This window comes from Gracilinanus agilis, chromosome 2 (assembly GCF_016433145.1).
Source record: "Gracilinanus agilis isolate LMUSP501 chromosome 2, AgileGrace, whole genome shotgun sequence".
Taxonomy (NCBI): Eukaryota; Metazoa; Chordata; class Mammalia; order Didelphimorphia; family Didelphidae; genus Gracilinanus; species Gracilinanus agilis.
In genome coordinates this window covers 294,889,112-294,905,336 of record NC_058131.1, presented here as the reverse complement: position 1 = coordinate 294,905,336, position 16,225 = coordinate 294,889,112, and the positions used below count along the sequence as shown (strand labels likewise).

At 35.0% G+C, this 16,225-nt stretch overlaps 1 protein-coding gene across 1 annotated transcript in view; it reads left to right on the top strand.

Moving 5' to 3' along the window:
* FTO (FTO alpha-ketoglutarate dependent dioxygenase) overlaps positions 1-16,225 on the top strand; it is a gene marked incomplete at its 5' end in the record, with an annotated part of 387,795 nt that overhangs the window by 104,182 nt on the left and 267,388 nt on the right. Inside the window, 1 exon segment of the mRNA XM_044659722.1 lies at positions 15,360-15,503. Within this exon segment, the coding sequence (XP_044515657.1) occupies positions 15,360-15,503 (144 nt within the window).

Sequence of the window (16,225 nt, the reverse complement as noted above, 5' to 3'; positions counted from 1 at the left end):
ATATAATTGGACAAAATAACTCCCAATAATTGCTTTAATTTCATCTTCATTGGTGGTATAGTCTCTCTTTTCCTCTTTAATGCTAGTGATTCTCTTTTTTTTTATCAGATTAATTAGAGGTTTATCAATTTTGTTGATTTTTTTCATAAAATCAACTCTTAGAATTACTTATTAATTCAATAGTTTTTTTTACATTCAAATTTTGTTGAACTGACTTAATTTTTAGGATTTCTAATTTGGTGTTTGGTTGGGAATTTTTAATTTTTTCTTTTTCTGTTTTTTAATTGTATTCCCAATTTATTGATTTTTTATTTCTATTTCTTTTAGAACCCTTCCCAGATCCTTGCCTGGGAACAAACGTGAGCTTGTATGGGAAGGCCCATTTGTTTTCTGGTGACTGAAAATTTCTGAGTCACCGAAAGTTTGAATTACGTCAAATATCTGCTGACAAGGTACAATGATACAGCTTCAGGAAGATGTCTTACATGACCAGGCCCATGTTCTTTTGCTCATTGCTTCTATTTATATGAGCTTAAGATTTCTGATCTTTTTCCTGTCAGTGCTTCAGGGATGATGATTTGATAGGGAGGGTCAAGAAAGTGCCCTGGTTAGATTTTTAATAAGATCTCTTCTGGATTTTAGGAAAACTATATAACAGATAGACACAGTCAACTCAAGGTTGAGTTTCTCTTTTCCCTTGTCTAAGCAAATGACCCTTACTAGCTGTATTTTCTCTGATTTTATCAAGGATAGAGCTATGGCTTAGCAATGATATGTACTTCAAGAATTTCATTATTTAATTTGGTGAGTATTATTAAAATAATCCTTTTGGACTATTAGGACTCTACATATTATTCTTTCTTTTTACATTGCTTACCTTTTCTTTTAGCTGTGATTCCAACATACTAGTAAAAAAGGCATCTTTATAATCATCTCTCTAACAGAAGCAACTAAATTCCAAACACATTTATTACATTGCTTCTCTGTGTAAGATATTCTGCTAAATGTTGAGAATAAAGAAAAAAAAAACCCCATGCAGTCCCTCCAATCCTCAAGGCTTTTATATTGCATAGGAAATGGAAAGGTTAGGATAATAACAAAGAAAGTTAAAGTACAAGGTAGTATTTAGCCAGCCTTTGAAATGAAGGTCAAGTGGTACACATAAACAGTAATCCCCTTCATACACCCTGCAGTCTGGGCTGCCATTATTGCTGTGTTTCTCACACATGATTTGCCACCCTCCACTCTTGTGCCTTTGTACCACCTATCTCCCCTATATGCAGAATGTGCATCTTCCTCACTGCCACTTCTTTAGAATTCCTAGAATTAGAATTTCCCTCAAAGTAAAGACCAAGCCCTGCCGACTATCCTTCCGACTACTAGTGTTCCCTACTCAAAATTACCCTGTATTTATTTGGTGTATAGTTTTAATATACTTATTTATAAGCATATCCACAAAAGATGTAAGTTTCTTGAAGACGAAAATTATTTTTGTTTTCTTCATTTTTATTGTCCCCAACACCTATGATGATAAAATTAATATTCATTATTATATTAAAATGAAATTAAAATAATTAAAAATAAAAATAAAAGCTTGTTGATTGACTAATTTGCATAGCCTGGAGTTGATAGCAATCTTGAGAGAGTTAAGCCTAACCTCCAGGCTTAGGGCTTTAGGAAAATTTGAAGAGGGAGATAACCCTTTCATTTGAAGAGATAAGGAGGGGCTTCCTGAAGGATGTGGCAGCTGAGTAGAACCTTAAAAATAGAGAAGACTACTGCCTGGTAGATATAAGGGGGTTGTAAATTCCAAGCCAGAGAAACAATTTAAATAATAATAATAATAATAATAATAATAATAATAATAATAATAGCCCTTACTATGTGCCAGGGACTGTGCTAAGTGCTTTACAATTATTATCTTAACTGATAGGTAGGTGCTGTGATTACCCCCATTTTACAGATGAGGAAACTGATACAAACACAGATTAAGTGATTTGTCCATGGTCCCACAGCCAATAAGTGTTTGAATTCAAGTATTCCTGATCCCAGGCAAATCGCATGTCTTTTTCAAGTTCCAGTTAATAGCGGCTTCAGTTATCAGTAGAGATCTAATTTTGGGGCAAGATGTTCTACCATTTTCCCTGAATCTAACACAATCATGGTATCCTAATAACTTTTTCATTAATCTGTTACTATCCTAGTGGAAGAAACTGGGGTAATCCAAGCTTTTGTAAGCCTCTGCTCAAGGAGTTAAGTATTTAGAATTTCTGAGAATTCAGATGGAAAAATACAATAGAGTTAGTTAGCTTCTTTTCTAAGGAAGAGACTCTCCTGAATTGATGCCATTGATATATGATAACCCTAACGTGCCTGAAAAAATGCTTTTGTGTTGAGACACATTCTGCTTTAATGGTCTTATTGTATTTCCATGGCAAGAGATATAGCTTTGAAATATAGTTTTAGAACCTGAAATAGCATTTGAAACAGTTCTGAGTTTAGTTTTTTTTAGCTAGTAGTTTCGTTAGGAGAAATAGTCAGACTTTTGGATAACAAAATTATAACATACATTTTTTAAAAAGCTATATTATCCATACCTACCACTGTGACATTAGGGCAGCATCTTTGGCTAAACAACTCAGAATTGCAGGCAGATCTTTGGCAGGGTCAGATGATCAAATAGGAAAATCTCATTTATGAGACAGACTTTTTTTCCTTCTGAGTTCCAGATATATATCTCATTTGAGAGAAGCTATTTCATTTTATTTTAATATTAGAGACAGCTGGTTCAGTGGTTAGCATGCTGGACTTGGAGTCAGGAACAATTTTGGACAATTCTAATAGTTATGAAAGGTTTCCTTTATACTTAGTTGAAATGTGCTAACACAGGAAGAACCTGGCCTCAGGTACTTACTAGTCATTTTTCCCTGGGCCAAGTCTTCCTCAGCTTCCTCAAATGTAAAATGGGGATTATAATAGCACCTACTTCACAAGGTTGATGTGGGGTTCAAATAAGAAAGATTTTTAAAATTGTGCCTGTCACATAATAGATGCTAACTATTAACTCTTCCCTAAAGTCCTCCTCCAGGAATAATTTTAAATATATTTCTGGTACCCAGGTTTGCTGCAAGGTAACGAAGTTTCTGGTCACAATAACTTTTGAAAATAATTTACTAAGTCTTGGAGATGTTGAGATCTGTGTATGTGGTGGTAGTATCTACATCAATAGAATCATCTTGAAATGCTGAAATATCTTATAAGCATTTGCTTGAGCCCCAAATGCCAAGACATATTCTCTGATTCATTCAGTTTTCTTTGGATGTAGCCAGAACTATGTTAGGAATTGGGCCAAAGAGAGTGACTTTCTAAATTAAAGTACTTTAATTTCTGTCTCTGTGCATATGCTCCCTGCCCCCCCTCAAAAAGCAACTCTCAATTGGGAAAGACTTAAGATTTGGAAATTAGATAGGTCTTTATTATGTTTTTGTTGTTTTTAATTTTCTAAAACAGTAAGATTGCAAAGTCTAACAACTTTAATTTCTTTGTCATCACTACCTTTTTTTCCAATAAAATGTTCCTATTGATTTAAGTGAGCCTGCTATAGAATCACAGAATTTATGTGTTTGAGGAGCCGTTAAAGAGATCACGCTGTCTAATTTGTACCTGAGCGAGAATACCTTTTATCACATCCCCTACAAGTGATCATTCAACCTTCACTTAAAGATGGGAAACCCATTACTTTTCAAGGCAGTACATCCTATTTTTGGATAGTTCTAATTGTTAAGAAGAGTTTCCTTTATACTAAGCTAAAATGTGCCCACAAGGGGTTTTATGATATGATTTAGAGTGAGAGGAAACCTTAGAGATCATCTAATCCAAATCCCTCACTTTATTGGTAGAATAAATGAGGCCCAGAGAGGGGAGAAAAGACTTGCTCAGTCACAGAAGTAGTAACAGAATGATTATTGAAACTCATGTTTATTACAAACCCAATATTCTTTCTACTGGCCTTCTCCAGCTATTGCCTTGGTCATGCTTCTCCCTTCTGTGGCTCTTTTTATTCCTCTCCTCTTCTTCATAATATCCCATAAAATTATTCAGTGTAGCTTTACCTTTTCTCTTGTCATTTCTTCTCTAGTTAAATATTATTGAGTTCTTCAACCACTTTTTATATGACGTAATTTTCAATTTCCCTAAGTGAATTCAACAAGCATTTATTAAACAGTTAACTATGTGCCAGGAATTTACTAATCTAAATTTAGGAGATTCAAAGAAAGGAATAAAAATGTTCTCCAAAGAAGCTATTATTTTAATGGAGGGGATGACATACAGACAACTAAATATGTAGAAGATGCACAAATGAACACACAGACTTTAAATGGGAAGTAGTTTTAAAGGGAAGGTACCCCGGGTTGGAAAGGGGTAGGAAATTCCTCTTGCAAAAGATGATATTTAAGTTGAGTTTTTAAAAAAGTGTTATTGATTTTTATATAAAAAATTTTTATAGATTACTGCAACTTGATGAGAGGTCTCTCTTGGAAAATAAAAGTTAAGTAAAATTATTAATATCATGACCTCACCAGAAAATACCTGCAACATTGAAATCTGTAGCACCTCCTCTATATTTAAAAAAAAATGAACACAAATATACTGTTTTTAACACCTTCTCTGTAATGGTTAGCATGTTTAATCATTGGTTCTCTTGAATCATGATTGATCATAGTTCTCAAAGCTTTCAAAGTTGTTTTTTTTACAGTATTACTGTATAAATTGTTCTCCTAATTGTTTTCTTAACTCTTAAACAGTTTATAAGTCTTGAATGTTGCTCATTTTTATAATGTTTATATTGTGTGTCTAATAGTAATACCACCAGATCATACTTCACTATTTAGTAACTTTCTAATGTAATTGTAAAATTCTTTCCAGAATAGTTGTACTTAATCACAGGTCCATCAATGACCTGTTTTCTCACAGTCTCAACCTTAGTCATTTTTATTTTTTGACCCCTTTGCTACTCAGATGGATTTGAGGTAGAAAACAATTGTTTTAATTTGCATTTCTTTAATTATTAGTTATTTGGAGCATTTTTTCATCTAGACAATGATAGCGTAGGTTTTTCCCCTTGTGAACTGTTGTATTTTTAGATTATTCATCAGCTGCAGAATGGCCTTTTCTTATAAATTCAAATTAGTTCCTTATATAGCTTGGTAATTAGATTTTTATTAGAGAAACTTGTAGTAAAGAGTTTTTTTTCCTTGTTTCCTTTTTGATTTTAGCTTTATTATGTTTGTTCAATTTTTTAAAAATTATGTAATCAAAATTATCCATTTTATCTTCTGTGATCTTCTCTATCTTGGTCATGAACTTTTCTTCTATTTATAGATTTCATACATATTTTTTTTCTGTTTCTTTAGTTTATGATTTGACTTTTTATCTATACTACACACCCAATTTGGAATTATTTTTGCATAAGGTGTTAGTTATTAGTTTAAATTTAACCTATGCTGCTTTCCAATTTCCTCAGAAATTTTTGTCAGTGAGTTCTTGTCTCAATAGTTGAGGTCTTTGTGTTATTGAATACAAGGGTATTTGATACATTTGCTTCTCTGCGTTATATACCTAATCTATTCTACTGATCAGTCTCTATATTTTAACCAGGATCAAGATGATTTTAGTAATTACTGCTCTTGCCAGTGAAAATGCCTGAAGTTGAGAGTTCCATTAACAGCAAGGAGATGAGTGTTTGCATTGCAGAATACATGGGCAAGACATAAGGTTTTAGAAGATTAGAAAGGTAGGGGGATACAGGGTACGAAGAGCTTTGAATGCTGACCAGAAGATTTTATATGTATCTTGGAGGTGACAGGGAGCTTCTGGAATTTATTGAGAGGGGAGAGTAATGTTATATGGTTAGGTCTTTGCCTTAAGAAGATCACTTTGACAAGTGCATAGGAGATCAACTAGAATAGGGAGAGACATAGGGCTATTGTCTTTAGCTAAAATGTCACCTTCTATAGGAAACTTTTCTGGTCCCCCTTTAACACTACAGCTTTCTCTTTGTTGATGATTTCCAGTTTATGTATATATAGCTTATTTGTACTTTGTCATTAACATATCATCTTTCTGGCCAACTAAGAGTTTCTTACGAGCAAGATATCTTTCTTTGTATCCCCAGTGCTTAGAATAATGGCTGTTCCATAGCAGATGCTTAATAAATCTTTATTGACTGACTAGTTATGATTCCATTATGCTTGTTCAGTTGATTTTTTAAAAAACTCACACACAGTACTCTACATTTATTCCTATTAAATTTCATGTCATTAAATTTTGTTTATTTATAGATTTGTTGAACTTGCCATCTATTTATGCCTTTTCTAAATTATTGTTATTTTTCTCCCTACAGGACTAAAGGTAGACTCTTACTTAGTAGCACATAGTGAGTGCTTAACAAATATATTTTTCTTTCATTCATTCATTTCCTCCATTCTTCCATTCATTCTTTTTGTCAGTCACTTAGTCACTAGAAACTTCTTTCCAGGGTGACATTAACCAATTAATCCCTATTGTTTGGGAAGTGTATTAAACCAGTTCTAAATCTGCCTAACTGTACTTTGATGTACTTCATATGCCTCAGCTTTGGCCTTAAGGATATCATGAGAAACTGTATCAAATGCCTTACCTAAAACCAGGTATACTATATCTACTGAATTCTCCTGCCATGCTAGTAACCTTCCTAGAGGAAATGAGATTGGCCTGGCATAACTTCCTCAGGGTTGTTATTTCTATGGCTAGAGGTCACTGAGTTGTAATTTGTGTAGGATCAGCATAATTATATGCTTCATTCAATGGCTTTCTCCTGCAGTCATGGGTAATAGATATTGTTAGTAAGAGTTCTGGAATGGTACAGTTTTTAAACCAGTGATTGGCTTTGTTGGTCTAAGTACCCACTGAGAAGAATCTTTGATTTACCATTCAAGCTACATAATTATGTGGCAATTGTCAACAATTGGTTGTAGCTTTTTGTCATGGAACAGATTTTTACTTCCTAGGAACTAAAGGTAATTGCTTTTTGTGGTCTAACACTCAAGCCTTGAATTTAGCGCTTTGATGGGAAAATAGTATAATAGTTTTCATTGGTAATTTAATTCTACCATTTGTGTTTTGTTACTTCTTCCTCATCACTATTTTAGAAATGTCATATTTCTCTAATTTTGGCCTTTGTGAAAAAAATAACCATAAATAAGGCTCAAGATTTTTAGGTGACTTTCATGAATTAATTGGAAATTGGAATTGTCTATTAATAGTATCCTATGGAGATCTTATGGAGATATTCACAGAAGAAAGAGATAGGGGCATAGGGTGGCCTGCAGATAGGTTTGGAGTGATACTTGGTGAAACATGTGCTTTGATAAAAAAAAATTAGGCACTCTGGGATATAATTGTGCTGCATTGGGTCACAATTTTACTACTTTAAGGAATAATATATTTGAAATATATTCCTTTGTGGGAATTTTAAATATTAACTTTAAAAAAGGTGGTCTGTATTTTTCGTCTCCTTTCTGAAGTATCACAAAAATTTTTCCAGGGTTACACAGCTAGTAAGTTTCTAAGGCCAGATTTGAACTCAGGAAGAGGAATCTTTTGACTCTAGGCCAGATAGAGCTGGTATTATTAGCTCTATTTGATCAGTAAAAAAATTAGGGCACAAAGATATAAATGGCTTATTTAAAGTCATGTCAGTAGAACTAGAGTAAAACTTATATTCCCCTCCTCTCTCATTTTCCTCTGTCATTCACTGACTTGGCTATTAATTGTGAAGCCAGCTTTTTTTTTTAATAACCTTTTCATTCCATCTTAGAATCAATACTATGTATTGATTGTAAGGCAGAAGAGTGATAAAGGCTAGGCAATGGGGGTTAAGTGACTTGCCCAGGGTCACACAGCTAGGAAGTGTCTGAAGTCATATTTGAACCTTCCATCTCTAGGCCTGCCTCTTAATCCACTGAACCATCTAGCTGCCCCCAAAGCCAGCCTTTCTTAATCAGTAAACTTGACTTGTCCTGTGTTAGAAACAGAGGTAATAACAATAGCTTGTACTTATATAGTACTTTAAGATATGTAAAGTCTCATTAGATCCTCACCACAATCCTAAGAAGATAGATAATATTATTATTCCCATTTTACAGATGAGAAAAATAGTATCTAAGATAAATTAAGTATCTTGTCCCAGGTCACACAGCTAAATTATGATACAGGATTTGAACTCAGGTGTTCCTGGCAATAAGTCCAACACTATACCCACTATTACACCTAACTGCCTTTCTTGTTCATCACTCTTTGAGCAGCTCTAAATGACCATTTCCTCCTCATTAATCAACAATGTATAAGGTATTTACATTGTGGCAGAGATTGTATTGGGCAATAAATTTATAAACCTAAAGAAGGAAATGTTCCTTATTCCAGAGGAACTTTCTTTCTGATGGAGGGGACAGTAAATATGTTTAAAAATCTACAACTCAAGAATAAATGTAATAACTATGAACAGATGCAAAGTAACATAAGGCATTGAAAGCAGGGAGAGAACACTTGTAGTTAAAAAACTTCCTTCAGAAGATAACCAACCTTACCTCAAAAAGAGATAGACATTATTTTGCCTTTGAGAATAAGCAGAAGTGTAATCCTTTTGCCTGGAAAGAGGGTAAGAGAGAGGAGTAATTAAAAAAAGATATTGGTACATAGAAGAAGCTAAAACTCAAAGAATGACTTGTCTAAGGGTTCACAGGTAATAAATAGCAGCAAGGCACCTGGGTGACTCAGTGGAGAGAGTACTAGGTCTGGAATCAGGAAGATACAAGTTCAAATCTTGCCTCCTATAATTATTGACTGTGACATCCTGGACAGACAAGGCACTTGACCTTTCAAGGCTTCAATTTCCTTACCTATAAAATAGGGATAATGATAGTATTTACCTCTTAGGGTTAAGGTTGCTTGCATATATATGTGTGTGCATGTAAAGCACTTGCAAACCTTAAAACATTACGTAAGTGTAGCTTTTATTATTAATTAGCAGAGCTGAAATTTGAATCCAGGTTTCTCAGCTTCCACATACCACTAATTTGGGAGCTCTCCTTACCTCTTCACACTCTCTCACTCTATACATCCAGTCATTAGCTATATCCTATCATTTCTATGTCTACAACATCAGTTTCAGCCATCCTCTTCAGAATGGTCATACTCTGCCTCCCCCTTTTTACTGGGCTATTTTAATTTCTAAATTGTTTTTAAAAGTCACTTCCTCCACCATTCTTCCCTCCCTCTAGCTGCAAAAGCACAAGATTAAATGAGTTGTTCCCCTAATCAGTCATCTCTAGTTTATTGCCTCTAGAATCAAATATAAATACCTCTGAATTTAAGAACCCATGCTTTCTTCCATGTAACATATTATATTCCCCTTCTCAGACTTTGTGGACCAGATGAATTGGCCTTCTTGATGTTCCTCAGACAAAACACTCTATCTCTATGATTTTTCAACTGGCTATACTCCCTCCTGCAACCCTCCTCACCTCCACTTCTGAGAATCCTTTATTATTAACCTCAGAAACTGGCTCAGGTGGCAACTTCTACTTAAAACCTTTCTTCATCCCCTTCTCCCCGACCCCCAAGATTCTAGTACCATCTGTTCCGCCTTCTCCAAATTTACATTGTGTTCTTATTATGATGTTACCTCTTAACTGAATTTAAGCTTCTTGAAGGCAGACTCTTTCCTTTTTGTTCTAATAGCCCCAACACCTAACACGGTATTGCACAAATAGTAGGTGCTCAGTAAATGGTTATTTATTTATTAAATGTACCACCTGTATGTACTCTCTCTGATGGAAAGTTTTGTATTGGTTTATTGCATTGTTCAACTTCTTATATGTTTGTATAATCTCCCCAACTAGGTCACAAACTTTTTGATGAATTTAATCATCTGTGTATATGCCTTCAGCACTTATCACTGAATCTTGTACATCTTGGGCTCTATATTTGTTGATTGAATCTGACTTACATACATAGGGGAATCAGTGCAACAATTTAATTCAACAAAATTAAATACAAAAGGCTCGCTCCTCAAGGAGCTTATATCCTTTCAGGGAGAAAGCAACCTGCACACAGATAAGCAAATGGAAAAATATTTGGTTTTAGCCTGAACAATTGGTAGATAGAATTCCTAATGGGGATATCCACTGGCAATTTAGAGAATCGGTGTTGGTCTATTGTAGCAATTTTTGCTAATGGGCGATATTTCATCCACCAACATTTAACAACTGAGAACTCTTCAGCTCTTTCATGATATCTTCTAAATGCTTTCCTCTAATCACCTACACTCTTAGAAGATATCAACCACTTGTTGGTTATAGAACTTCTGATTTGAAGTATGCATAGTTTCAGAAATCTGTGAATGTCCATTCCCCATTTCATATAATGTTTGGTTGGAAGAGCCTGAAAAGGAACTTTTTTCTCCTTTTCCTAGTTTGTATTCTTTTTTTCTTGTCCTTAAAAATGGATGTAATGATACATTATTATTTATGTGAATGTTTTTTTTTTTAAAAAGCAAAAAAAAAGTTTTTCTTTTGCCCTTGTAGCCATTGATGGGGCTTTAGATGCTCAATATGAAAACCTGACAGAGCCAAACTTTGTAGCTTTAGATTTGTCTATTAGAAGTTTGTAATGTTCTTCAAGAAATCACTAAAAATGTATAATTAATACCACTTTATCTGTGTTGAGGGACTACATTTATCTCAACCAACTTGTTTTAATGCCTTTTGTAACACTACTGCTGAAAAAAAAATACTACTGTTGGAGGGGAGTGATGAGTTCATTTTTTTTTTTTTTTTGGTATGTGAAAGCTCCATTTTTTCAGAATCTTCATTTCTAGGTAGTTCACAAGGAATAACTCTGCAATCTGAATAATTGATTGTCTAATTTTCACAAAACCAAATAAAGATACTATTATAACCGCTAATTCCTACTAGTATTACATTTCCAACTTTCATGGCCTTTGTCTGTAAACTAGGGATGATAGCTGTCCAGAAAGCTATTATGGTTAAATGAGCTAATATATATACATATATATATATAGTACTTTGTAAAACATAAAGCACTATATAAATATGAACTTTTAGTACTATCATCTTGATAGGTTTTTTTTTTAAACCCTTACCTTCTGTCTTGGAGTCAATACTGTGTATTGGCTCCAAGGCAGAAGAGTGGTAAGGGTAGGCAATGGGGGTCAAGTGACTTGCCCAGGGTCACACAGCTGGGAAGTGTCTGAGGCCAGATTTGAACCCAGGACCTCCCGTCTCTAGGCCTGACTCTCAATCCACTGAGCTACCCAGCTGCTCCCATCTTTATAGGTTTTTGATGAGGTTTGTCTTAGAAATGTCCTGGGAGAGGTAGCTATACTAATATTCTGCAGTTGTTATTATTTACTTAATGTGTAGAGAACATAGATGAGTGGATTTTTGCAATGTAGATAACATTGTCTTATGTAATAAAAAAGTATTCATGTAAAAATTGATTTTCTCTAGGCTCTCTAAAAGCATCATTGGGACAAATCCAGTAGCGGCTAGAGTGACAAGGATGATGTTACCATGTCACCATCTTCCCAAATGGATTTTATTTCTTCAGCTATGGCTTTATATTTTGAAAACTTTTCATTCAGATAATTTATAAATTATAAATACTCAAAATCACAATAACTTAAAGTATTCTTAAATTTTTAGGGATTCCAGGTTTTATCAATATAAATGTAGGTAATTTATTCATGATAATACTATAGTTTCAATATGATAAATTTGTTTAATTCTCAAAAATTTTTGGGATTCTGTATTGTATAATGAGGATTTGCCATCTTTTAGCTTATAAAAGATAGTGAACTTCTGTTATAATTCTGGCCATCTGATCATGACTTGATAGGTACTCATTAGTGCTAAATACTTGTGACCTATAGAGATGAATGTCACAGTTTCCAGTATTTACTTATAAAGCTTTCTGTAATTTCTTGTCAAAATGACCTGATACTGAATTTGGGTAAAATTCTGCAGAATCCTAGCTGCTTTTCCTTTGCTTATGTGTGGTGATGGTTGTGGTTAAATATTGGTGATGGTGATGTCTCAGTAACATTGCATTAGGGGAAATTTACCTACCTCAATGTGGCTTAAAGATAACAAGGAATTGGGGACAGCAAGGTGGCTTGGTGAATTGAGAGTCAGGTCTAGAGATGGAATGTCCTGGGTTCAAATGTGATCTCAGACTTTCTAGCTATGTGATCCTGGGTAAGTCACTTAACTCCCATTGCCTAGCCTTTACTGCTCTTCTGCCTTGGCACTAGATACACACAGCATAGAGTCTAAGATGGAAAGTAAGGGTTAATTTTTTTTTGAGAGGGAATTAAATTAACAAGGTATAAAACTAAAAAAATTGGTTTGGTTCTATATAATTAATACTTTAACAACAACAAAAAGAACTGGATTTGTGATTTGATGGTAATGGGGAACCCAAGGTGAAGATAGAAATGTCTGGGGCATCTGACAATTTGTCTGGTCCAGTGTTAATGTAATCAATATATATCTGAGAGGGACTTCAACTCCACTCTTCCTCATTCTGAAGTCTCCTAATTAATAGGAACTTCTTACTGGGCATCTCAGTGACTCAGTGGATTGAGAGCCAAGCCTAGAGTTGGGAGGGCTTGGGTTCAAATCTAGCCTCAGACACTCCTAGCTTTGTCAGTTAACCCCTATTATCTACTCCTTATCACTCTTCTGCCTTGGAACCAATATTCTTACATGAAGCACCAGAGAGATTGTGTATATCATTAATTATGTGTTTGACGAACTTTGTTCTAGATTTGATTACAGCATTAAGAGCCAGAAAAATCTCTTGAATTAATAATCTAATATTTAGGCTTATACTTTTAGCAAACTTTAGTTTTTAGCTAGTTTTGTCTCTCTGGTGATATTATTGGGTAGACTTTTTATACAGCAAATTCACTGGTAATTTTTTTTATTCTTTTGGTATAAATCAGACTGAAAGGCAAGTAGGATCTTCTTGCCAGGCTGTTTCCAAAATAACAAGGGGGCAGGAATAATTGGTTGCAGTTGCTATGGATAATTAACAACTATTGAGAAAGTAAGTCTGGGAGCTATGTTATACTTAAGCAAGAAAAAATATATCAAACTGCAACAATCCTCCTTTTCCTTAAGGAAACAGAAAACACTAACAAAAATTTATTTTAACGAGCACATTCCAAAGGTGCTAGCTTTATGAGGAGACCCCAGGAAATTTTGATTGAAATTGCTGCCTCTGATTGTAGTTCTAGATTTTATTTGGTGCCATATGGAGAACAGTGCTGCTGCTGAAGTGATAGGAGGAACGGAACCTCCTCTGCAGGATTATCCCACAGAGGTTACCTCTTTTTATAATATCCATGATCTGTGCATTAAAAATGCCTTGAAAACCATTGTAATTGCAGTTTTCTTTTCTTAAATTAAGTTACAATTTATCAGCCCAAGGAGAGAAATATGAAAAGCCTCTCTAAGATGTTTGCATTGATTTTTCTCAAAGTATTTGCTAGACCTTATTTTCTCATTTGTGCCCTCCATGATGAAACAGCCTACAGCAGTGCACTGAGCCTGACCCCTGTGGTTTTAGGAACAGAGAGCTAGATACATACATACATGATTTTCTCTTTCTAGTGCCAAGCCCAGATAAAGTCTCATGACAGAGTATTTACTTTCTTTGTTAGTTTCTCTTAGATAATAAATAATGAGCGCTAATGAGGCATTTTAAGGTTTGTAAAGTGCTATATTAACTCATTTGACTTACAACAACCCTTGGAAAGTAAATGTTATTATCTCCATTTCCCACATGAGGAAACTGAGTCCCAAAGAGGTTAAGGGACAATATATATAGGTCTGTGGCAGGATTTGAACTCGAGTCTTCTTCACTCCAAACCCTATACTTTGTCTACTTTACTACCAATCTGCCCAGCTAAAATATGTTTGGTGATCATTTCTATCAAATGACAAATATTTAGGTGGTTTAAAGTCAACACCAAATTTCCAGATATTGACTTCCCTTGTTGTGCAGGCAAATAGTAGGGGAACGAAACTGCCTAGTGATTGCCCCTGGAGAGCCTCTTACAAAAACGTGCATGGGAGTGACCCAGGAAAAAGTCCTAGGTTTTTCTCTATGAAACTCCATAAACAGTTTTAGTTAACAGTTTATCCTTTTTTAAAAAAAGGTCACATTCCTAGATAGTTCATGGTATTTCCCCCTTACCATTTCAGAATTTTCTTCAGTGATTCTTTTTTTCCGTGTTTATAAACATCAAGGTTAGAACTGCGTTTATTGCCTGAAAGTTTTGTGAAAAGGTAGAATGCCTATTTTTTCTCTCCAGTGTCTAATTCTGATGTTTGTACCCAGTGTTCACATATTTGAGTGTTTGTAACTTAGTTTAATACATATATGGAAGTTGTGGTTTGTAGGTTGAAATCCTCAAAAAATGTATGGCTTAAAAAGGAAATGGACTGGTGAAATATTAGTGATTTGAGGCCCCTTAGTCTCCCCTACTTCACACGACAGCAGAAGATATCAAGGAAGGGCTCCAAAGGTCATTAGATGAATGATCTGTGGAGGATTTATGGTTAAGAATCCTCCAAGAGAAGAAGGCATGCCTGGATGGCAGCTGTCAAAGGGGATAATCTACATTGATGAGGTCACAGATCCATTAAAGAAAAATGTATGTAGGCTTCATTTTTTCCAGAACTGATTTTTGATGGTGTGGGTACTTTAGTATTCATACAACGCTGTGTCAAAAAGAAATTCATCACCCTGTGGCAAACTTTCTGGAGAACTTCAAACTTTGCTAGGCTGGTCCCTAAATATCAGGGATGTTTTTCTGGGACTCTACTCAAAACCTGTCCAGAATGGTTGGATCCACTAACTTCTGTGCCCTCTAGGCATAGCCTTCAGGTTATCTTCTATGCCATAAATGAGATCATTGTAAGTGGATTATAGTAGAGATTGGGATATCTGTTCCATTTGTCTGAGTTTGTGATATACTCCATAAGTAAGGCCTCTATTATATTTGCCTTGGGCTGGTAAGCAAGATTTTGTATCTCTGAGCCCTTGCTCATATTGTTCCTCCTCCTTCTTCTCCTCCTTTATAATGACTTTCCAAATCCTATTCCTTCCACAAGGCTTAGTTCAAGTTACCATGCTACAGTATGCTTTCTCTGATGACTCTAACCCTTCCTGATATCCTGGCCATGTGCCTTGAATCTGACCTGCCATTCATTTTCCTCTTCTCCTGACAGGTCCTGAAGTTCTTGATGATGGTGAGCTGAGCCCAGAAGGGAGAAACCCTGCTGTCTGGCACGTTGGTCTGAAGATAGCCTGGGACATAAAGACACCTGGTTTAGCAGTACCGCTCCATCAAGGAGACTGCTATCTTATGCTAGGTAATCCTGGAAAGAAAGAAAAGACATTGATTTTCCAACACCCAAACAGAGTGCATTTGTTGGCTATTTATTTTTTTCCTTGTGCCTTATGAGGAATGGAAGCATGGTGTAATAGAAAGAATGCTGGATAGGAAATCAGGAGAGATCTGGGTTCAGATTCTTTCTACAACATTGACTATTTGTACAATCTTAAGGAAGTCACTTAACCTCTTTTGGCCTCAATTTTTTCACCTGTAAAATGGGTATAATAACCATACCTACCTCTTCGGGTTATCATGAAGATCCAGTAATAAGATGATGCATGTAAAAAGGTTTCATAAATCTCAAAATGCTATATAAATGTCAGCTATTACTATTATCATAACTCACATTTTTATAGAGTTGTGAGGTTTATAAAGCATTCTCTTTATAACATCCCTGCAGGGTAGATAGTGCAAGTATTATTATCTCAATTTTACTGACAAAACAGACTCAGCAAGGTGAAGAAAGTTGTCTATGGTCCCACAGCCATGAGATGTCAGAACTGTGAATTAAACCCTCATTTCCAAATCCAGGACTCTTTTTTTAGAAGAGGATCTCAGATGTAGTCCAGGTTTAATGGAACTGCTTTGGACCTCCATTGTCCAGCTTAAATAAGCTCCTTTGGCATGCTGACACTTATTTTTCATTGTTGATCTCCTTTTCCCACACCCATCTCTCTCTCTTTTTTTTTTTTTTTTTTT